This window comes from Pantherophis guttatus, chromosome 2 (assembly GCF_059756535.1).
Source record: "Pantherophis guttatus breed Tessera chromosome 2, ASM5975653v1, whole genome shotgun sequence".
Lineage (NCBI taxonomy): Eukaryota > Metazoa > Chordata > Lepidosauria > Squamata > Colubridae > Pantherophis > Pantherophis guttatus.
In genome coordinates this window covers 118,548,521-118,572,170 of record NC_142064.1, presented here as the reverse complement: position 1 = coordinate 118,572,170, position 23,650 = coordinate 118,548,521, and the positions used below count along the sequence as shown (strand labels likewise).

Below are 23,650 nucleotides of genomic sequence, written 5' to 3'. Positions count from 1 at the left end.
CAAAATCTCCCATGTTAATCGAAGAACTGCTGGGGATTTATTTTCAGATCAGGGAAGGTTTTTTTTCTCTTTCTACAAATACAAGAATCTAAGCTCCTAAAATGAAGCTGGGTAAAGGGAAATTCAAGATAGTTAAAAGGAACAACAGTATTCCTTCACAGAACACATATTCAAAATTATAGGAGTAGTTTGCATAATATGTAATGACAACTTCCAACTTTGGTGGCTCAGAAAAAAGTATTATGGTAATTCCTGAAAGATAAGACTGTCGTAACCGCTAATAATGACAGCTATATTTATTTATTTATTTATTCATTCATTTATTTATTTATTATTTAAATTTGTATACCGCCCTTCTCCCGAAGGACTCAGGGCGGTGCACAGCCAAAATTAAAATACATACAATACAAAATTTAAAATAATTTAAAAGCAGAATTAAATCGAATTGGCTTCCCAAAACATTAAAACCCATTACCCTTAAAATAACTCATTAAAATTTTAAGCCAGCCCAGCTTGCTGAAATAGGAAGGTCTTCAAAGCTCGACGGAAGGTCCGGAGGTCCGGGATTAGTCGTATTCCTGGGGGTAGCTCGTTCCAGAGGGCGGGTGCCCCCACAGAGAAGGCTCTCCCCCTGGGGGTCGTCAGTCGACATTGCTTGACCGACGGCACCCTAAGGAGGCCCTCTCTGTGGGACCGAGTTGGCCGGTGGGAAGTTATCGGTGGCAGAAGGTGGTCTCGCAAATAACCGGGCCCTAAGCCATGGAGCGCTTTAAAGGTGAGAACTAATACCTTGAAGCGCACCCGGAAGACCACCAGAAGCCAGTGCAGCTCGCACAGGCAAGGTGTCACATGGGAGCGCCATGTCGCCCCCATAATTACCCGCGTGGCCGCGTTCTGGACCAGCTGGAGCTTCCAAGTGCTCCTCAAGGGGAGCCCCATGTAGAGAGCATTGCAGTAGTCCAGGCGAGAGGTGACGAGGGCATGAGTGACCGTGCATAGGGAGTCCCGATCCAGAAAGGGACGCAACTGTAGGCAGTCTTTGACATATGACTTGTAATGGAGCCTGCCCATTACAGTCATATGTTGTGACTAACCCAATTTTATGACTGCTTTTGCAGCAGTCATTAAGCGACTCACTGCAGTTAAGGAAATTGTGCTGGTTTTCTGCAGAAATGTTGTAGAATATAGTTACATGACCACTGGATGCTGCAAGTGACCATGTTGCTGAGTGCCCAAAGTTTGGTCACATGACTGTGGAGAGGCCCAATTGTTAGAACTTCAAATCTGGGTTGTAAGTCCTCTCTTGAGTCAATTGTGGTTACTAAGCAACCGATTGTAAGTCAAGGATTCCCTGGAGCAACGGACTCCAACCTTGGCAGCTTTAAGACTTGTGGACTTCAACTCCCAGAATTCCTCAGCCAGCTTTGCTGTGGCTGAGGAATTCTGGGAGTTGAAGTCCACAAGTCTTAAAGTTGTCAAGATTGGAGACCCCTGCCCTGGTGTAATCATTACTGAATAATTTGAAGCAGAAGTTGCTTCTCTTGTCCATTCTGTGGCTTTCCACTGGTTGGACACTGTAGAAGAACCATGTTAAAAGCATATGTTCCTTCACTTGATCAAGCATAGGAACACAGATCGGTAGGGGCAAGGGGAAATGTGGTGTTCCAGATGCTTCTGAACTACAGTTTCTACCAGTTTTTGCCAGCTTGGCCAATGGATACTTGAAATTGTACTTCAATGACGTGTGTGGAAGCCTAAGAGCTTAAACAGGTAAATTACTGGATTCTCTCAATATGAGAGAAAAAGTTGCTGATCTCTGACATCCAAAGAAGAGCTATAAATTGCAAGGGATGGACAGGTCTTTAGTATGGACCTAGCTTGCCAGATGGTGAGAGACATCTGTTTGGCATTTCTATAACTGATGGAGTTCACCAAGTAATCTGAGCAGGGAAAGCACTCACTCAAAGCTTGCTCGTGCGTGCCAAACTGGCGGTACCGTACATGAATTCAGGCATCTCGCTTGTCAACATACCTTGCCCAATACTGAAAAATATTTACCCTGCCAAAATAATACTAATTCTGGATTCCCAAAAAAGGAACCTAGGCCGCTGTGAAAGTCTTGATGACTTTGCTTAACCTGTGAATTCAATGTTCTGGCAGAAAGCAACAGATTCAGAAGAAAATAGCTGAAAATTGAAGCAATTTATCTAATTTATATAGCCACCTATTTCATGAGTAAGTGACTCTGGGCACAAACCTAAAACAGTAAATATCTAAAATCATTATAGTATCATGACCAAATATTAAAAACATTTTAAAATATATAAAAGCAGCTAAAACAATAGACCAAGGGATGTTAGTAGTACTGGAACTGCCTCATCTCATTCACCTCACTTCAGTACCTTGAGAATTGTAGTTTATAGAGAGTGGGCTGCCAATTGGAATTTCAGCTAAGGTTTTCTCTTAATAATAAAAGCTAATCACCATATAGAAGTTATTATTCAAAATTCAGAAAAACACCTTTATCTATGGCACTTTCCCTGTTAAGTTGGGGCTTATTTTCCAGGGGAAATGAGCTCTCCCAAAAACCTTTGGCATTGATAGATACGGTCACGTAAAACTCTTCCTTTGCTTCAAGAATCTGCTCCTGATAGTGACTGACCATAGCTTTGATTACTATAATAACGCTAACTATTTGCTCTATTTCTCAATGTGAAGTTGTCTGATTTAGTCCTAGGGGCTGATATGAAGTATCAAGTGTCTTTCTGATCTAGCTGTCAGCCTCTTGTGTGAGCATGGTAGGGTTCATAACTTATATTTTCCCTCCATCCCTATGCAAATAGCAATTGATGCCCTACAGTAGCTCTTCTTTGACACCTCAACAGCTTCCTCCTTGCATGAAGTGCATGGACAACTGGGAGCAAGCTACTGAGATGCATAAGGAGAGGCCTGGGCTAAAGATTCTGGCAGTAAGGAATGGGAAGCAGTCTCCATTTATATGGAACTGAGTTGAGGTTGGGCTTAGTTTCAGCCATTTGGTTCTTGGTCCCTTTTAAACAGAGAAGTTTTCTAAATTTTACTGATACACAGTTAGAAGTGTTTGCTGAAGTGGCCATGGTTGTTAACAGCCAAGAAGTGAAGGAATTAACTCTAGTTCTGCTTATAGTGAAGGCATCCTGTGGTGAATGTTAGAGAGCCACTCTGTTGAAGTGTTCTCGTCTGACTTGCACTGAGTTATCCCAATCTGATAATTCATGATTCTTTTATCTATTTGTGAACCAGCCTTTTGATTCCACCTTCCCTGACTAAATGTGTTGGGGAAATTGGCAATACAGGTTGATCCATCCTTCCTCAGTCACATATCTTTCAGAGAGATTGTGATAAGAGCTTCCAAAGTTGACCTCCAAGCACAATTTGAAGGGCCCCGTTTTAAGAAACCTAGATTGCTGAAGAGGCTTAAGAGTTTAGCAGATTCAGAGTGGACGAGGGGAGGAAAGGTTGGGTGTGGGTTGGGATCAAGTTCTCCTTTTCCCATGATTCTTTCTTTTGCTAGGAGCCGGCATAGGCCCCACCATCCAGATTGGTGAAGAGACTGTCATCACTGTGGATGCCAAGGCTGCTGGAAAAGGCAAGGTGACCTGCACGGTGTGCACACCAGATGGCACTGAGGTAGATGTTGATGTGGTAGAAAATGAAGATGGGACCTTTGACATCTTCTACACGGCACCCCAGCCGGGCAAATACGTCATCTGTGTACGCTTTGGAGGAGAGCATATTCCCAACAGTCCGTTCCAGGTTACGGTGAGTTTTACCCTGAGGCGGGAGAAATCTTCATATCGGTGGCCTCCATAGAGTCTGCTGTGGTAGCTTTTGTGGGGAATACGCTGCCTCTTGTGCAGGCAAAGTGCAATCATCTTTCAGGTGCTTCCAATAGACAAATGGTGTCTCTGGTGGCCAAAGATTCACGTGAAAGATGCTGTACACATAGAAGCAAGTGGTGTGCAAATCTATTCAAAGGTTCTGATGAAATGGCTGCCCCAGTTTCCTCCTCTCCCTTCCTTTTCACACCCCCCCCCCAAAATAAATTAAAGGAGGAAAGCAGCTGGTGCCTGGATTTAAAAACTCTTGAGTGGGAGGTGAGGGAATATGTAAAACTAATTGGTTAACAAGTAAAACTGGTACAAATCAACTCTTGTTTCTGGATAGTATAAACATGGAATAAATCAATCAAATTATTGGGTGACAATTAGAAAAAAGGGCTGTATGGCAGAAACAAAGCTATTTGTTCACACTGTGAAAGATGAAGCATTTCTCCTTTAAAACTGCCACCTTAGACAAATGACTCCTGGTTCCCCCTTCCCAGGACTGAGCTCACATCTAAATTCTGGGGTGCCCTTCAGCAGGATGAACAACTGGCTGCTAAACCTGTTTTCTTGCTGTTGGCTGAGGGGAGAGGTCAGAGGGAAGGTGTTTTCCCTTCCACAAAGACTGCCCTCCAGCTACAGTGCAGCCGCTGAACCTCCCTTTGGTTCCCTTAAATTCACAAGATCCAAAGAAAATGTATTTTCTGTGCAGAGGAAAGCAGGATGTCTGCTGGAATGATTGCCCACCTGCCTACTTTCCAGAGCAGCAACCACAGTGCTTCCTACCTAATTCAGTTTTGAGACATGATTCTACTTAATTAAATAAAAAAGGAGGAGCTATAAATTAGGCAGTCTCTGTATTCTTTGCAGCTGGTTTCTGAAAAGGTTACTTAAACTCATCCAATTTGGCCACACCATGTATCTGAGGGCTAGAAACTTGTTGTTGTTTTTTAAAAAAAAAAATCAAGATGGCGGACCCATGTTTGCAAGTGCGTTGCTTCAGTTTCTAGGTTCAGGGTTTGTGTTTCAGAATGCTTTCTCATGGAAATCACCTGTGTGGAATCAGGGAGGATAGAAGTGACAAAGGGGTGTGTAGGAGGAAGAGAGAGCTCCCCCACCCACTTGACAGTGACATCTGACAGTTAAAAGCAAGTTAGCAACTCAAAACTGTGATGTGCAATTTATCCGTCTTTAACAAGTGACTCATTGTTTGGCTTTTGGACACCGTGTCTTCCTGTTCAAATATTTGTAACACTTTCCAGTTTCCAACACAAAAGGAGCCTCCTGGCTCACCTCAATGAAAGGAGAGGGAAGGGAGGGGTGTTGAAGCAGGCAGGGCCTTTCCTCTTCCTCCTCCTCTCTTGTGGCTTTAGAAACGAACAGGCAAGAGTCCCTGAATCAAGGAAGCTTGGATTTGCTGGAAAGTAATCAACTGTTTTCCTTTTCCTTCCCCACCTTGCTTAGCAAACTGGAGGCTCCTCTTTGGAGCACTGATTTTCAATTCCGCAGTTGCAGAAACTCGGGGACTGAACTGTTAATTTTTCCCCCTTGGTGTTGGCTTTTGCAGCACCTCCCTTTACAAGCTTCCTCCAGCGCAAACTTTAAATGCCGTGTGATAGCTCTCAGACACTCCCTGCTAGTCCATGATCTGCATCTTACTGCCAGCTTGTGCTGCCAGAATGAGGCAAGTTGACCTGAGATAGCCCTCTCCCAAGCTGATGCTGGCAGATGTGCTGGCCAACAACTCCGCTCATTCCCAACCAGCATGGCGGATAGTAGGGGTGATGGGAGCTGTTGAAAGCATCTGGCAGGTGTGGGAGAAGGCTTACCTAAGGACACACAGTAACATCTCCATTTCTGCTTGGCCATTTGACTTCCAGTTGCCAAGGAAGCTCATTACTTTGATGACAACCAGCAGTTCATTACTCCAACTTGGTTAACCCAACATTAGTGTGATTTGGTTGATCCTCTGTTGCCCCACCGTCATCGTCCCGCCACTGCCCCCCAAAGCCACCTCTTTACATGTCTGTCTACAGCTGTGTATTTTGCATTTACACAAGGATGCACTCCTCCAAGAAAAACTCATCCGTATATTAAACCCACCTGCACACACATTTCTTGTCAACTCCCAAAAATCAGGCGCAGTATTGAAAACATTTAAAAAGAAAAAAAAAACATACTTTTTCTATTTTAATGCCTCTCAGTGCATGAGCAAATGATGAAACTCCTCTGCTGAGTTTGTACTATGTAATTTCAGGCAGCCTCTTCTCCAAATGTAAATTGGTACTGTGTTATATAACACATGTTGCAGTGAGATCATTTTTGGGGGTTGGCAATCAATGAAGGTTTTTTTTTTGTGTGTGTGTGTGTGTGTGTGTGTGTGTGTGAGTGTGATCTAGGTCTTAGAAAAGTAAAGCCTCCCTTAAATCAAACTGGACGCCCGGTGACTTCCTGGACATGTCCCAGTAAATTTTTTTTTTCCTTTTGGCAACAGTACCAAATTAGCTTGCCATTATTTTCTCCCATTTTTTCAAATTTCCGATCTAACATACAGCATTGGAATTTCCCGCATACAAGTACTACCTAATCAAGCTTGGCCCTACTTAGGATTCAGAGATCTGCCAAGGTCAGCCAGGTGCTGCCATCGACTTTAGACATTTTTGGTTGTATTGCCCTTTAAATAAAAAGAATCGAAGCATCCAGAGGCTTCAGGGGGACAGAGCAGAGCTCCTCTCTCTCTCTTTTTTTTTTTTAAATAATTTTTATTAATATATTCTATACACTAATACACAAATAAAATATACAATCCTGCCACCATGGTATAATGTGATTACATTGTCCATAAGTATAAAATCATTCCTTTATACATACATATTTGCCACCATATATATATACATCATCATATATCTATTCTATCCCACCTTTTTTGGACCCAATCGTACCATACTTTCCAACTATTATAAAATTCTGAATCTTTTTTACCATTGATCAATCTAGTTAGTCTATCTGATTCTGCACACTCATTAATTTTATATATTATTTTCAAATCTATCGGTAAGTATTGATTTTTCCACTCCTGCGCATACGCTAATCTTGCTGCAGTGATAATGTGAATCAACAAGAACCATATATCTGATTTAACATTCAAAGGTTTTGCCCCCAATAGGAAAATCTCAGGTCTTAATTCCAAATTAATCTGTGTAATTTCCAAAATCCATTGCCGTATTTTTTTCCAATATTTAACCGCCTGCGGGCAGGTCCACCATTGGTGAAAATAGGTTCCATTGCCGTAGCCGCACTTCCAACAGCAGGCAGATGTCCCGGGAAACATTTTAGCTAATCTTGCCGGGGGTAGATGCCACCGGTAGATCATTTTATATATGTTTTCTTTATATGAGGAGGCCATGGTTAATTTCATATTTTTCAACCAAATCTGTTCCCATTGCTGGAAGTCAAGGGGATATCCAAAATTTCGCCCCCGTGCTATCATACAATCCTTCACTACATCCTGTCCTATCTGCAGAGACAATAAATATGCATAACATTTAGATAATATCCCTTTCCCTCCTTCTAGTAAGATCTTATCCAATTCTTGTCTTTTACGGTAGATTCCTTCACTATGCAGATCTTTTTTATATCTGGAGTGCACTTGAGAATAAGACCACCAGTCTATCTTATATCCTTGAAGATTTAATAATTCTCGTGACTTCGGATTACCCTGAACATCCAAGAAACCTTCATACGTCAAGGTTTTCTCCCCTTTATACAATGAGCTCCTCTCTCATGTCCTCTCTCATGTTCCTTAGTTGTCCTCATTTTGTATGCCATTGCTATTGCAGATAGTGGAGTAGTTTTTTTTAAAAAAAAAACAAGTTTCTAGCTCTCACTTTGGTAGTGGCAAGATCCAGATCAAATCTGAGTCCTTTGCAATGATTTCTTTCTTTCTTTCTTTCTTTCTTTTCTTTCTTTCTTTCTTTTCTTTCTTTCTTTCTTTCTTTCTTTCTTTCTTTCTTTCTTCCCTCCTTCCTCCCTTTTCTTTCTTTCTTTCTTTTTCTTTCTTTCCTTCTTTCTTTCTTTCTCTTTCTTTCTTCCTTCTTTCTCTCGCTCTTTTTCTTTCTATTTTTCTATCTTTCTTTTGAAGATCAGTATTATGTTTTGACTTTGGGGTTGTTGCTTATGGGGAAGAATGGAATCTCAAAGATTAGCATCAACTGAGAGAAGCCCAAACCATGTAATCAAAACAGCAAGTGCTGAATCATTTTATCCTTTGTAAATGAGCAGCGGGTGATTGAGGTATCTCCATGGGGGTTGGTTCTCTAGCTCCAAAGAAAAAAAACTGTTGTCCTTTTTCTGTGTCTGAGCTCTGAAACGGTAGCACCGTAATGACGTCATTGGCTTGGAGCCGGCCTTTCCGTCGATCTATTCTAACCATCTTGCCCCGTTCCTGCCACAGGCCCTGGATGGTGAGCGCAAGACCCCCCAGCAGATGGCCCAGCCGATGCGTGCCCCACCCTACGCATACGCACCTGGTGCACAGCAGCCCTGGGGACCAGCAGTAACAGTTCAGTTTCATAGAGGAAAAGCTAGCCCAGCGCATTCTGGGGGTGGAAAAACTGTCCCATGGAATTCAGATGGCTGCTTCGCTTGCCTTGGCACTGCTTGGGGCTGACGTGGCTGCTTGAAATGATGATGTCAGGAGCCGAACCTTTCCCCAAGAACGGCACCAATGAATTAATCAGACCCAAAGATAACGGTTCCATTATGGGGAACATGGGCAGATGCTATGTGGAGCACCATTAGCTACTGTCCCTTGAAACACCACCAAGCTGCAGAAGCTGTGGGATAGGATTCATTACAAGTAGTCCTCGACTTATAACAGTTCATTTAGTGACCGTTCAAACTTTACAAGACCACCGGAAAAAGTGACTTACGACCCATTTTTCATAGTTACAACCTTTGTAGCCTCCCCATGATCATGTGGTCAAATTTCAGATGCTTGGCAACTGGTTCATACTTACGACCGTTGCTGTGTCCCAAGGTCACGTGATCCCCTTTTGCGACCTTCTGATAAGCAAAGTCAATGGGGAAGCCAGATTTCACTTAACAACCGTGTTTTTAAACTTATCAACTGCAGTGATTTACTTAACAACTCTGGTAAAGAAAGGTTGAAAAATGGAGCAAAACTCACTTAAGAAATGTCTCACTGAGCAACAGAAATTTTGGGCTCAATGAGGGTTGTAAATCGAGGATTACCTGTATCTCCCTCTTATGACATAGGGTTGATACAGCCTTCAAGAGCAAATGAATTTTTTTTTAATTCATTTTTTTCCACTGAGAAACTAGGAAGAGACCATCTGAAATTTAGAAGTGCAGGATGTATTTGTTCAGCACGTTATTTAAAAACAGAAGAATGAAATTGTCCACTTGCAATCTTGTTTGAGATCTTGGAGAGCCACTGTTGGTTGGGCTTTTCTATTAGTAGCTATCTGATATCTCTACCTGGAGATATTGGGGCTGAATATGGGACCTTTGCCATGCAAAGCAGGTGCTCCTTCACTGAATTATAGTCTCCCTCCATAGCACGAGAGACAGTCAGAATCAAACTAGATACGGTTATAATGCCAACTGCATAAATAGGGCTTTCTTTTTTTTAAATACAACTAGAAAAACAGTGACTCTTACCAACAGGATTACACCGACGCTCAAACCAATGAACTGCTGAACGTTCATTATTTTTCCCCTCTTCCAAGCTTAAATCAAGAAATTGGGCTGTTTTTAGAGAACCCTAAAACTTTTCAACTAACTGTCCTGCTTTTTTCAAGAGGCAACTGGACTTTCTTGTTTTTCTTTGAAGACATTTCGCTTCTCATCCAAGAAGCTTCTTCAGCTCTGACTGGATGGTGGTGGAGGGGGGTGGGGGAAGCACCTTTGGGACAACCATGACCTGGATGTCCGAGAATCTTCTCCATAGACATTTTCAACTAACTGTTGAATTTAGGGTCACTTCCTCTTAGATAGCTGATGCTTCTTTGCTGGCTTGGCTATAATCTCTCTTGGTATTCTCTGCAAACATGAATCATTCTTCCAGCAGCCTGATTCCTCCACAGACATTGCTAGCAATTAATTAATTAATTAATTAATTAATTAATTAATTCTGCAAAGTATGGTGAGAAATGGAAGTAAAATGGAGACACTCGGCTATCATAAACTCCTTGATGAGCTTCCGCAGAGGGGCAGTGCTGCAGGCATGATATTCTCACGGTGGGGCTTTCTCATAGGGCTTGGGAGGAACTCAAAACATAGGCTTTGTGGCTTTTGAGGACACTTTTCTTTGCACCATCGCACCCCCGCCCCCCACAAACATACTCCCTTTCACTATATCTGCTCTGCTTGAATTCCAGAGTGGGTAGGAGACCTTCCAGAATGTGGCAGGTTTGGTGCTTTTCCCAGGGTGTCTTTGTCTGAGGTCACATCCCTCCATCTCTAGATGCCATCCATGCTTTGTGTGTCGTCCTTGTCAAGGCCTCTGCTGGGCAGGGCTTCCAAGTCCTACCCGATCAGGCTAGGTATCACCCTTATCCCAGGGTATATGAAGGAATGTGGTTCACCTCTTTGTTTAGGGCGTCTGCTGGGGGCCTGGCTAGCTATAAGTAGAGTCCTCCTTGTCTTAATGCTGGCCTGGCTTTTTGGGGGGGAAACTTGCTGATGGGCAAGTGTCTGTCTGGTTGTCCATTAGTTGGATCCCGGTACTTAGCATTCCAACTGAATTATAAGCCAGACATAGGCAAGCATGCCAGCCAACAAGGGCGAGATAGCAGAAAGGAACAGGGGTAGAGCATAAGCTAAATCCTTTTGAAGAATATCTAATCTGGCAGTAAAAAGCACAGGGGTTTGATCTTACTCTTTTGGAAAATATGAGGTCTGTAACTCCTTTAAGAGCAGGAGAGGTAGAATTTGGGGATACAGAAAAAAACCTGGGCAGGAATAGTGATGCTTCTGGAGGAGGCTATTGCCAGATGCTTCTTGAAACAACTTAACGGCAAGACAGCTGAACTAATTTCTCTTTGCTCCAGAGCTTTTTCAAACAAAAGGGGAAAGAAGTGATACGAGCCGTGGTGGCGCAATGGTTAGAGTGCAGTACTGCAGACTACTTCTGCTGACTGCTGATTGCCAGCAGTTTGGCAGTTCAAGTCCCACCGGCTCAAGGTTGACTTAGCCTTCCATCTTTCCGAAGCCGGTTTAATGAGGACCCAGATTGTTGGGGGCAATATGCTGACTATGTAAACCACTTAGAGAGGGCTGTAAAAGCACTGTGAAGTGGTATATAAGTCTTAAGTGCTACTGCTATACAGCTGCCCGAAATTCTGTTTTTGGGGCCAAACCCTAAACCCAGTTCTGACTTTAGAATTCTAGTTCTTGCCAGCTTGGGAAGTCCTTGAATATTGCAGTTTCCAATTAATTGTTTCATTAGGTATTGGCATAGAAAGCAATGGAGAGGGAACATTCAGCTTCATAGCAAAACCTAGTCCTGTCCTGGGTTCGAAGCCTGCATCCAAAAGCGAGGAGGGTCCTAGTCTTGCAAAATCCAGACTTTGCAACCCTGAACTTCAAAGCAAAGAGAAATTGTCCAGCTCATTTATATTCAGCAGTGCACCTGGTTTGCTAGCCAGCCTGCCTGTTCAAATTCTGGCATTTAGGATATTTTAGGAGAAACTAGGGGCTTTTCAGAGTCTGTCTTTGTCAGCTGTGTTCCATTGCTTTTTTATGGATTCTTCTCATCCCTTCTTGTCATCTTTCTCTTTCAACGTGCCTTCCATGTTTCTCACTCCGCTTGTTGGGATGGTGGGTCACCTCTATTTTCCAGGCCACAGATCGTCCTGTCAATGGGCTGGATGCTGGACTGCGGCCTTTCGACTTGGTTATTCCTTTCACCATCAAAAAAGGAGAGATAACAGGTAATGTGGTAACGTGGCTTGAAGGCAGTTGTGTGCATTAACAGCCTGGGGAATGCAACCTGTAACATGAGGCAGAATTCAGCTTCCTGATCCCTATTTTTGTTTTAAGTAGCTAAATTTTACAACTGAGATGTTAATGAGCAAGTTCTGATGAAATTTGTGAGAAAGTTGAAGATTTATGGAGATGGGCAGGTTGGGGGTTTTAAGTTTGACTTTCTTTTTCCCCATTCCTCATAAATTAACAGATGCAGAAAATAATAGTTAGCTTTTATTTTATGGGAATTGCAGGTGTTCTTGAGGCAAAATGTGAATTACCTGAATACAACACATGTGACTTTTCATCTAGTACTTTGCAGAAAGTGATCGGCATTTTTGCAACTATTGTTAAGTGTCATCTCTTATTTGGATTTGACCCTAAAACTAAGTCCTCATGTTTAACTTTCACTTCATTGGTATCTACCAAATAAGCTGAGTAACTAACCATCTATTTGAAGCTGCAGGGGAGATGCTAAGGATATCACTTCAAACACAGATAGTACAGCATTTCCTGTCTCTTCCAGATATATTGAAATGTAATTGACATCATTCCCAATTGATATGATAGAAATTCCAGTCCAGAGTATCTGTAAATTGACAGGCTTCAGAAGGGTGATTTCATTGTTTAGCTTTAGGCCTCTGAAACCATCACTGTCGAAAAATGTCCTTGCAAAATTCTTAGGGGATTCTAGCCTAGTGCAGATAAATGCCCTAGCTTGTATCCTGTGAGTTGCTGCATTGGACAACAGAAGTCAGGTTTTGTTCAAATGTCCTACTGATCCCATACTAACAGAATAGTATACAGTGCTGCCCCTACAGCTTCCTACTCAGACTAACCGAAGCCACTGAACTGTTTTTGTTTCTCTTCCTATCCCCCTTCCAAAGGAGAGGTACGCATGCCCTCTGGTAAAGTGGCCAAGCCAGATATTACTGACAATAAGGATGGTACAGTGACAGTGCGTTATGCCCCCACTGAGGCTGGCTTGCATGAGATGGACATCCGTTACGACAATATGCATATCCCAGGTAACATTGCAGACTGTGAAGTTTCCCAGTTATCCTGGAGGGACTGATTTGTGAGTTCTGAGTAATAGCTAAATGACATCACGATTGCTTTCTGATTCAATAGGTAGCCCCCTTCAGTTCTATGTGGATTATGTTAACAGTGGCCATGTGACAGCTTATGGTCCTGGACTCACCCATGGTGTGGTCAACAAGCCAGCTGTCTTCACAGTCAACACAAAAGATGCTGGAGAAGGTAAGCTGTGACATATGCTCCTCCCACCACAACTGTTCCTACTTCTGTTTGTGTCTTTCCCTTTGGAGGACTCAATGTAACAAATACATCCATAAATTGTACAAATCGGTCATTGGGATTCCTTCATGCAACTTAGGCATTGAGCTTGTCAGGGATAACTTCAGTGTTTGACCTTCTGATGTTTGCAGGTGGCCTCTCCTTGGCCATTGAAGGCCCTTCTAAGGCAGAAATTGGATGTACTGATAACCAGGATGGCACCTGTACAGTGTCCTATCTCCCAGTTCTACCTGGAGATTACAATATCCTAGTGAAATACAATGACAAGCACATCCCAGGAAGTCCTTTCACTGCCAAGATTACTGGTGAGATGTGAGACTGCTCTGATGTGAAGTGGGCTAGGCAGCCAGCTGGCTTACGCTGAAGGCCCCTTGTCTGCCTCTGCTTCAACAGGTGATGATACAATGCGCATGTCCCACCTCAAAGTGGGCTCATCAGCTGATATTCCCTTGAACATCACTGAGACAGACTTGAGCCAGCTGACAGCCACAGTGATCCCACCTTCTGGTCGTGAGGAGCCTTGTCTGCTCAAACGCCTACGCAATGGACATGTTGGTGAGTACCCCTTTTTAGCCTACCTCTGAGCCAATTGGCAGAATTCATGGGTAGAACAGGATAGTTGGAGAGGCTTAACAAATTATCTCCTTTTTCCATCTCTTGCAAATGTCTCTGTAGGAATTTCATTTGTCCCCAAAGAGATTGGAGAGCACATTGTGAACATCAAGAAAAATGGGCTGCACATCCCCAACAGCCCTATCACGGTGATGATCAGCCAGTCAGAAATTGGAGATGCCAGCCGCGTCAGGGTCTCTGGCCCAGGACTCAGTGAAGGCCGGACCTTTGAACCTTCAGAGTTCATCATTGACACCAGGGATGCAGGTACACAAATGAAGTTTTAATACAGCCTTTGAAATGTCTTAAGTTACATTGTTAGATTTTTTTGAATTTGATATTCACAACTCTTGTTGTCGCTATGCTGGCTGGAAATGATGGCAGGTGGTAATCCAGCACATTTGAAGGGTACCAGATTGGGATAGGCTAGTCTAAAAAGCAGCCTACCCCAAGAGGAAAAGTGAATATGATGAAGTTCCTGAGGTACATGGGGGCAGATTTCATTTTCAGGGCTTCTAAGATAAGACAGAAGGTTCTGGAAAGCTACTGTGCCACTTTAGTGTCTTTAGTTCTATGAGTATACTGGCTGGCTTGGAATGGTTAAGGGGGTCTTATATAGTTAATCCTCGACTTATGACCACAATTGAGCCCAAAATTTCTGCTGCTAAGCAAGATATTTTGCCCCATTTTATGACTTATCTTGTCACAGTTGTTAAGTAAATCACTATAGTCGTTAAGTTAGTACATTGACTTAGCTTCCCCATTGCCTTTGCTTGTCAGTCACAAAAGGGGATCACATTTCCTTGGGAAGTGCAACCGTTGTAAATATGAGCCATTTACCAAGCATCTGAATTCTGATCATGTGCTCATGGGGATGCTGCAACAGTCATTCACACTTTTCAGTGCCGTTGTAATTTTGAACAGTCACTAAATGAACTGTTGTAAGTCGGGGACTATCTGTATGGCATTCTAACTAAAAAGGAAGGTTAGACTGAACTAAGAACAACCCTAGCTTAGAGTTCTGTTGCTATAATTAAGTGCTAATGTCTGAAAGGTAGAAAAGAAGATTATCTCAGTGAAAGTGTCTCCAGGAAAGGGAACGTTTCATGCAGACAAGGATAAAGTGGTCTGCACATTTCTCTTTTATGAGTAATTGAAAGGAAATTATGTAGCATTAGCAAAAATTGTACGTACAGCTTGCTGTATTATTCTTAAACATGCATACTTCTACTACGATGATGAGGTGCTCGAATGTATCCAAAAGCTTCTGCTAACAAGTGGATCTTTCTTTAGGCTATGGTGGCCTGAGCTTGTCCATTGAAGGCCCCAGTAAAGTTGATATCAATACAGAAGACCTGGAAGACGGTACTTGCAAAGTCACCTATTGTCCTACTGAGCCTGGCAACTACATCATCAACATTAAGTTTGCAGATCAGCATGTGCCAGGTGAGTGCATTCGTCCTTGTTGTGTCACATGGGGCCAAAGGTGGGTCCAAAAAGTGTTTAGGGTGTTTATGGTTCCAATAAGGGCCAGGCAGACATATCTTTAAAATCTGGATTGTTGAACAAGCTGTTGTAAGACTTGGTTCCTAGATAGATAAAACTATTATGTGAAAGTCAATAGCGAGGTTTCCCTTTGTCAGGGGAGTGCAAAAATATTATTTGGAAAATAATCACTTTATTTATTGCCAGTGTCCCCAATTTTCCCAGCTTTGCGGACCAGCAGCAAGAGTGCGGAGGGGGGCAGGGGAGAAGAGAGGATGGTTCCATGCAAGCTGTGAGCGAGCATGCTCGGGCAAATGGAGCTATGCACACACACTCACAAGCCACTTACATCACCTGGTATTGGGCCAGGACCCAAGAGTTGGGGACCCCTGGTTTATGAAGCTGCCGAAGAGCCTCATACCTGCCAATATCATTCTTCCTCTTGCCTGCCAGGCTCTTTCCTTAAATCAGTATTTCCCAAACTAGCTGAATTATGGGGGTTGTCGTCTAGCTCATTTAGACACCATGAATCCATTCCAAGATTCCTGCTATACTGTAAAGCACGGGTTTCAAACTCGATCGCATCATATGACGTATCATGACGTATCGTAATGTTTTTTGCCTTTGCGGAGGCGGGGTGGGTGTGGCCTTCACGTGACGCATCCGGTCTGCGAGCCGCCAGTTTCACAGGTCTTGCTTGTAAAGGGTAGTAACACTAGCTGAAAGTTAAAGTGGACATTATTTTCTAGTGTTTGCTTTTGGATTAAGTAGAGAAATATGAATCCAAAATGATGGTGGAAGGACATCCTTATGTATTGACAAAACACATCTGGTTTTGAACATCTGCATCCAAATGAGCAAGTGGGACTGAGCGTCTCAGGCTTTGTCAGTTTTTATGACACCGATAGAAGAGATTATTGTGGTTTAGTGTTGAACTGTGGAGTCCTTGGTGTTCTCTGAGCTTGATGGTTTTCTTGCAGAGATTTCATTATCAAAGTAGGGTTACACCTGGCTTGGTAATGAAACGTCTGCAAGAAAACCACCAAACTCAGAGAGCACAAAGGACTCCATAATTTGTATATTTCTAGTCCCCTTTCCCAGTCTTGCTGCCTTTTAGATTTAGGCCAGATTAACTCTCATCTCCCCTGTCTTCCCTTCCCTTTGGAGGGCACCAGACTGGAGAAAGCTGCTTTAGGCACATAGTTGAGATGCCACATTGTGAAAAGTAGCATAGCTAGCTTCCTTAAGGACATTCTTTTCCGATGCAAAAATTTTTTTGTTGAGCTTCTTGAGATATTTAATTCTCCACTTCCAAGACTGATAACCTAAGGAATATGACAATTTGCGCATGATCATTCAACTTAGCAAGGTTGAGTGCTGAAAGAAAAGCTGTTGTTACCCTGGAGAGCCAGACATTCACCAAGATCTCCAAAGTTGTTATAGGACAGCTAATGCTTCTGGTGCCGTATAGTCTTGATACCATCCTGCTTCTGCACAAATCTTATTAACAATTTCTCCCCTGAAAGGATGGATGAGATCTGACTGGACTGTGAAGAGTTTGGGGATGTTTAAAAACTATCGTTAGCAGGGAGGTTTTGCTTCCCTTTTGACCAAAAAAGTCTGGTTTTTTCTGATGCAGGGAGCCCATTTTCTGTGAAGGTGACAGGAGAGGGACGAATGAAACAGATGATTACGCGCTGCCGCAAAGCCCCATCTGTCTCCAATATTGGCAGCCAGTGTGACCTGAGTCTGAAAATTCCAGGTAAGTGAAGTCCAGGGGGAGAAGTGAGCTAAGTAGGGGGTTGAGCGGCTGTTTGTGCGTGAGACTAATCCAGCGATAATGGAGAGCTATTGTGAAAGCACCACACCTTCTCTCAGGACAAAGGAAGCATTGTAAGAGTTCCACCTATCCCTGCTTGCTTGAGGAAATGCTAAATTTGGAATGGAATTAAGTATTCAGTCCTGGACAGTTTCAGGCAGGTGTCCAGGTCTTAGCAGCAAGGGTCTGAGCATGTTGAATGGATTCAACCGTTCTGGTTTCCAAACCCTGGTTTATGCTAAGCATTATCTAGCCCCTGATGGCGAACCTATGGCACGCATGCCCAAAGTGGCACGTGGAGCCATATCACCTGGCACACGCTGCGTCGCCCGATGCTCTTCTGGGTTTCTGGTGTGCACGCATGCATGCACACGCAACAATCAGATGGTCTTTTTGTGTGCGGTAGTGCCAGAAACTGGAAGAGCTGGTCTTCCATTTTCCTGTTTGAGCATGTGTGTCGGCCAGTTGATCCGGAAGACTAGCTGGCATGCACGCCGGAAACCAGAAGTTCATTTTTAGGGGCGTGCATGTGCCCTGGGCAGCTCCCCTTCCAGGTTGCGGCCCAGGCGAGCGTGCACGTACTCCCTTTTTGGCACTCAGTGCCGAAAATGTTTGCCATCACTGATCCAGCCAATGGATTGATTTAATGTGGTTGATTTAATAAACTGTGGCTTAACGTATGTCCAGCATATGTTCCATGTTCTGTGGTGAGAAGTAGCCTTACCAGCTCAAAAGCAGTATTTCATGTAGCAAAACTGTATCCATGTAATTCTTGTGCTGTGGTCCCCAGAAATCAACATCAGGGACATGACTGCCCAGGTGACCAGCCCGTCAGGCAAATCCCATGATGCAGAAATCTTGGAGGCAGAAAACAACACCTACTGTATCCGCTTTGTGCCCACTGAGACAGGCATCCACTCAGTCAGTGTCAAGTATAAAGGACAGCACGTGCCCGGAAGCCCCTTCCAGTTCACCGTGGGCCCTCTTGGTGAAGGTGGTGCACACAAAGTCCGGGCAGGTGGCCCAGGCTTGGAGAGAGCTGAAGCTGGTGTGCCAGGTATGGCTATCAGTTGGGGGAAGAGCTTTAAATTGTGAGTGAGTACCTTGGGAGCGGGGAAAGCTGGTTAATATAATGCTCACCCTTACATTGTATTTAATGCATCAAGTGTAAAATGGCAGGTGGTGATGGATGGTGGGTTAAGGATTGAGTGGAGGATCTCTGCGTGGTTTCTAAATCAGCATAAACTGCTGTCTTCTGCTTGTCCTGATTTTGCACTTGAATCAGAAGCACCAAGGCTCTTCCGGGTTGAAAGGATTAGCCGGTGATACCACAGTTGCCCTGGGGACACCCAGTTGGGGGCTTCTTTCATGTCCCTGGCAGGAGCTGGAGAGAAGGATGAGATCTCAACCCCACCCCAGGCAGCTCTTGGGTCTCAAACGCAGGCTTGCTAAGCTCCTGCCCAGCATTCCAACCAGTTGAGCACTGTGCTCCTTTTGCTTGTCCTGATGGTACTAATATTTAAAGCCTATATATATTATATACAAATCAATGTCCGTGAATGGCGCTTCAATCATGCTGGTATTGAAACGGGTGAAAGGCAATTTTCCAGAACTGTTTTACATCTAGCATGGTTCCTCTGTTTTTATCCCTGAACTCAGATAAATAGGCTTCAAATAGATGCAAAGCTACGTGGGATATACAACAGTTACCAGAACTAATTTTCCACTCCAGTGAGGAAGTGTCAGCCCTTTGAGATAGACCAGAGAAGGAAGCCAAAGTTATAAACACTATTATTTTTATTATAAGGTTACAGCAACGGAATCTTTCCAGTCCAAATGTGCCTTCCCCCAACCTGCTTTTATTCTAATGAGAACTAGGAAGGGTGGAGTCAGAGATGTTTTCTCAAACTACATTTTTGCTTTGGATTGGGATTTCTTTTATGTGACCTTGGTCTTGGCTTCAGCTCTTCCTCCTGTTCCTTGAGGGTTATTCTCACCTCCCTTTATAGGAAGCATGGAAAGGGAAATGGCCTGGCCAGATGGTGGGATTGCCATATAGGAACTTCAGATCTGATGAAGAGGTTCCAGACAGCTCTGGGTTTTTTTACACTTTTTGAATTATTTTGTAAAGACTACATGATGTATTTTAAATGTATCTGCTTCATGGATTTATATATCCATAATGGCTTTGTAATAAAAACTGTTTGCCTTGTTCCCCAGCTGACTTTAGCATCTGGACAAGGGAGGCAGGAGCTGGTGGTCTCTCCATTGCTGTGGAAGGTCCCAGTAAGGCAGAGATTGCTTTTGAGGACCGGAAAGATGGTTCATGTGGAGTTTCATATATTGTGCAAGAGCCTGGTAAGCGATTGTGGGGGAAGTGAAGAGTCATCTTCTGACTCTTCATCTGGAAACGACTTCAATAGAGCTAAACATTTAACTATAGATTAAAGAGAAAGTCAGCTTCAACTTCAGTGGGGCAGAGGTCTGATTTGTGCATTTATGAGAGGAGGTAAATAGTTAAGGATCTTCTGGGAGATTATAATTATGGTTTCTGGCCGGTTTATTGTAAAGTGTTGACCTCTTCTCTTAAGTCCTGGCCAAGCAGATGGGGAAAAAAAAGAGCAACGATTGTGAATCTGTAGAAGCAGGATAGGAAAATCATGGCTTTCAAGTATTGCTGGACTGTCCATTGTGAACACTGATTGTGCTCTTTATACAAAATTCATTTGGAGTCCAGTGCTTAGATTCCAACATTTGAAGATAACATAGACTTGTCTGCTTTACAGTAATCAGTATTATTCTGAATAAGATAACCTTTATTGTCACTTTTTTCTGTGAACACACTTGACACACATTAAAAATAAAAATCTTTTTTTTTTGGGATATTTTTTTTTAAACCAACATACATAAAAACATAAAACCATCTTCAATTGCAAACAAACTGTGTCAGTTGGTTACAAGTCTTGTGCATCTTCACCATATTCATAGCTTACAGTTTACCTAAATTCTCATATTATCAATCTAATATGTATCTATGTATTATTGTCCCCATTAATCATTTATTTGACTATGACTATTTCTTCCTTCATTTTGTACAAAATATTCTAAGATTTGAGTTAATTTATATTACAACATTCATTTCATCATCCTAAATCAATCCGATAATAATACATCTTTATGTTACGTTTTAAAAATGAAATTCTGAAGCCCGCTCTCAAAAGAACATACACACCCTCGCATGCACCCACCCATCCATATAATTTTGAATATATGGGGAAAAAAGAGTCTTGAGAATGAACGAGGTTGATACTATATGGTACAAAGCAATTACAGAATCCAGGTGTTCTGCTTCAAATACCACGAAGCTCCTTCCAGAAGGTCACCAAAAGAATTGTGACAGGATATTTATATGAGGGCCAGCTAGAGGAGGGACCATATGCCAAGTCAAGAAGTGGAAAGGATAAGAATTGAGCAAGAGGGCCACAGACCTGAAAATAGGGAGAGCGACGACTTTAGAGTGGGATGCTTTTTCAGGTGGTAGAAAAATAAAGCTGAATAAAGAGAGAGGTTTATTGGAGCAGGGGTCTCCCAAAGGAAATCAGTATTAATTCTCACTACAGTACAGGGATGGCTGCCCTTCATATTTTTTTTAAGGTAGTTGTGTCATAGCACGCTTGCCAGAGAGGCTCCGAGGGTCTTAAGTCTTTTTTAAAAATTTTATTTTAGCATTTACACAATACTTTTTCAAGTGCCTCTACTTCAAATTGCAGAAAGCTGTGTTCCAAAATAACGCCCAGAAGGTCCTGAAAACTGAAAAGAGGAGCCCCATCCAACTGTGAGGCCACAGATTGTAACCCTTGCCATAGCATGATCTCTCACTTTTGTAGGACAGCAAAACTGAGATGTTCTAGAGCAGGGATCCCCAACCTGTGGGCCGCTACTGGGCTGCGGCCTATTCAGAACCAGGCTGTGTGAGTGGCCAACTGGTGCACGGGCACACACAGCCCCACTTGCATGAGTGTTGAGTGCACTCATGGCCCCATTCGCACAAGCAATGGGTGCTGGTGCGTGCATGCACCTGTCCCTCCCACAAAGCCATCCCCTCTTTACATGCTCCCCCACGTACCCACCCCGGGCCACTAACTCAAAAGGTTTGGGAAGCTCTGTTCTAGAGTTCACGGGAGAAAGTGGTGTCTAAATTGACTGTATCTTGTGATACAGCATGTTCCCAAGTCAGGGCTGGAGAAAGGAGGACGTGTGAGCTCCTTTCTAGCCCCTTCTCTTGGAATAGGCTCTGGCAAACCCCTCCATGAACTGCAGAGCAGCCAGATTCTGCACTCCAACTGGGCAACATTTCATCCAAAGTTAAAAAGAGCTTTCTGTTTGGTAGGGAGGCTGGCAGCTGTTCAGCATAGCAACCATCTGGAACACAAGCTGGCTAACTTGCTAAGGGGAAGAAACCCAGAGATGGTGACACCCCCTCCCCCATCCCTCAAAGAGCTTGCCTAAATATTGTATCTGGAAGCAGCATTGTTCTAATCCCACCGTAAATCTTGTCAAGGTTGCATTGAAGAACATACCCCAGGTGTGATCTGCCATTTGCTAGAGCTTCAAAAATGCCTTTTAAATAGAGAAATCTAACTTGTTAGAGACCTTGTGTTGACATTTTTTTGGCAGTGGTCAAAATGCATCATTTCAACCAAACCATTAAATGCCAAATGCTGCTGCGAGTTGCGCGCCCAGGGCTGCCAAATAATACATATGCGACAGTTTCTCCATATGGACACATGGAGCAAATCTGGGAAGAAATTTCAATTCCAAGCCTCCCAAAACCTCAAGCACTCTTCCCTCTGAAGCATTTACTTTGTTCTGTTTTATTACAAGTTTTTTGTTTTTAGAAAAAACTGCTGTTGATTTTAAAAGGATGACGAGTTAAGAGTTAAAATGCAACATCTTTGAAGTGTTAAATTTAAACATTTTCCAAAACAGTTCTTCATGAAGCAGCCATTGGGGTATAAGCTTTCCTTTTCTTCCTACTGGCTAAACTAAACATCATGTTTAATTCATCTTCAGGAGCTTGTAGCCTTTTGAATCTGAATTAGTGCCTGACAGGTTTTTTTTTTTTTTCCTTCCTGTGTTCCCCTTTCCTGGCAGGTGATTATGAGGTTTCGGTGAAGTTCAATGACGAGCACATTCCAGACAGTCCCTTTATAGTACCCGCCACCTCCACCTCTGATGATGCCCGCCGACTCACTGTTTCTAGTCTTCAGGTGAGGCACTGGGAGAAACCGCCCACTTGCTCCCCCTGCTGGTTGGGTAGAGTCGGCACTGTTGCTCTCCTGAGTTGGCTTTCCTTCACCACAAAGAAAGAAGAGAGAGTAGATCCAGGCTGAGGAGAAAGTGTCCAGAGATCTGTCCTGCAGACATGGAGCAGAGGGGTGGTTTGCCTGAATGCCTGGTCAGTTGCAGGGGGAAGGAGATCCTCAAGTCAGCCTCACTCAGGATAGTCACGGTGCCAACTTCCTGGCCACACAGGGATCTGCTCTGGGGTTTTTCTCGTGTCTCGTTTAAAGGCTGCTAACAGTCCCGCACTCCGTGCCAAGGTTTAAAGATGGAGAGCTCCCCTGGGCACGCTGCATCTGCTGATCTGCTGCCATGCTGAAAAGGCTACCCAGCCTTCCTCTTATCTAAACTGTACCCCTTTGCTTGCCCGCCTGCCGCTTGTGCTGTGCCCAGCTTCCAGGGAAGCTCTCCCTCTCTAAGCCAGGTGGCTCAGGTAAGTGGAAGCCTGTCTTGTGTTTGTTGGGGGAGTGGGGGTGGTGAGGGATGCAGGGCTCTGGAGCTGGATGCAGCGGCCCTCTTGGCCCTTTCTGCTGTCTCATGTGCTCTGTGCTTCCAGGAGTCAGGGTTAAAAGTGAACCAGCCAGCCTCATTCGCTGTCAGCTTGAACGGGGCCAAGGGTGTGATCGATGCCAAGGTGCACAGCCCTTCAGGGGCTTTGGAGGAGTGCCATGTCACCGAAATCGATGAAGGTAGGTGCTCTGATGTCCTCTTTTTGGGGGGGGGGCGCAAAGTGCAACAAAGGGTTGGTTGATCCATCTATCTCGCCTCCAGCTCTAGAGCAAAGTCTCGTTTCTCCAGCTTCAAAAAGTGGAGTCTAGAAACGCCAGTTCGTGTCAAAAGTAGAATCGGACTATTCTGTGACCAGATCCCAGACCTTTGTTCTTTGTATAAGTAGATGGTGAGGTTCCTGGGAGGCTGATTTAACAATGGTGTGCAGAGATTCTCAATCATCCAAGTTATGGTTGTCCCAAAGGTGCTTTTCCCAACAGGCAACTGGGCTTTCTTTTTCTGAACTGAAGAAGTTTCTTGGATGAGAAACAAAACTTTTTCAAAGGAAAGAAAAAAAAAAACAGCAAGGAAAATCCAGTTGCTTTTTGGAACATGTGCTACAATATTAATGTAGAAGGATTTTTAAACCTAAATTGCTTTCTTGGTCAACATTGGAAGCAGGGGTGGGTTCCACTTACCTTTACTACCGGTTCGCAATGGGAGTGCGCACTTC

General features: G+C 43.6%; 1 protein-coding gene across 6 annotated transcripts in view; it reads left to right on the top strand.

Annotated features, from left to right (window-relative positions):
• Nucleotides 1-23,650, top strand: part of FLNA (filamin A) — an 89,352-nt gene that overhangs the window by 59,668 nt on the left and 6,034 nt on the right. For 3 of the 6 annotated variants that reach the window (XM_034434203.3, XM_034434202.3, XM_087886583.1), the window contains 14 exons: nucleotides 3,554-3,801; nucleotides 8,317-8,424; nucleotides 11,728-11,818; nucleotides 12,740-12,880; nucleotides 12,984-13,112; nucleotides 13,301-13,474; nucleotides 13,563-13,724; nucleotides 13,845-14,048; nucleotides 15,075-15,227; nucleotides 16,906-17,028; nucleotides 17,876-18,142; nucleotides 19,306-19,443; nucleotides 22,240-22,355; nucleotides 22,985-23,117. In XM_034434203.3, coding sequence (XP_034290094.2) covers nucleotides 3,554-3,801; nucleotides 8,317-8,424; nucleotides 11,728-11,818; nucleotides 12,740-12,880; nucleotides 12,984-13,112; nucleotides 13,301-13,474; nucleotides 13,563-13,724; nucleotides 13,845-14,048; nucleotides 15,075-15,227; nucleotides 16,906-17,028; nucleotides 17,876-18,142; nucleotides 19,306-19,443; nucleotides 22,240-22,355; nucleotides 22,985-23,117 — 2,187 coding nt within the window. The remainder of the gene's footprint in view (nucleotides 1-3,553; nucleotides 3,802-8,316; nucleotides 8,425-11,727; nucleotides 11,819-12,739; nucleotides 12,881-12,983; nucleotides 13,113-13,300; nucleotides 13,475-13,562; nucleotides 13,725-13,844; nucleotides 14,049-15,074; nucleotides 15,228-16,905; nucleotides 17,029-17,875; nucleotides 18,143-19,305; nucleotides 19,444-22,239; nucleotides 22,356-22,984; nucleotides 23,118-23,650) is intronic. The other 3 variants (XM_034434205.3, XM_034434204.3, XM_087886584.1) reach the window with 1 other exon arrangement.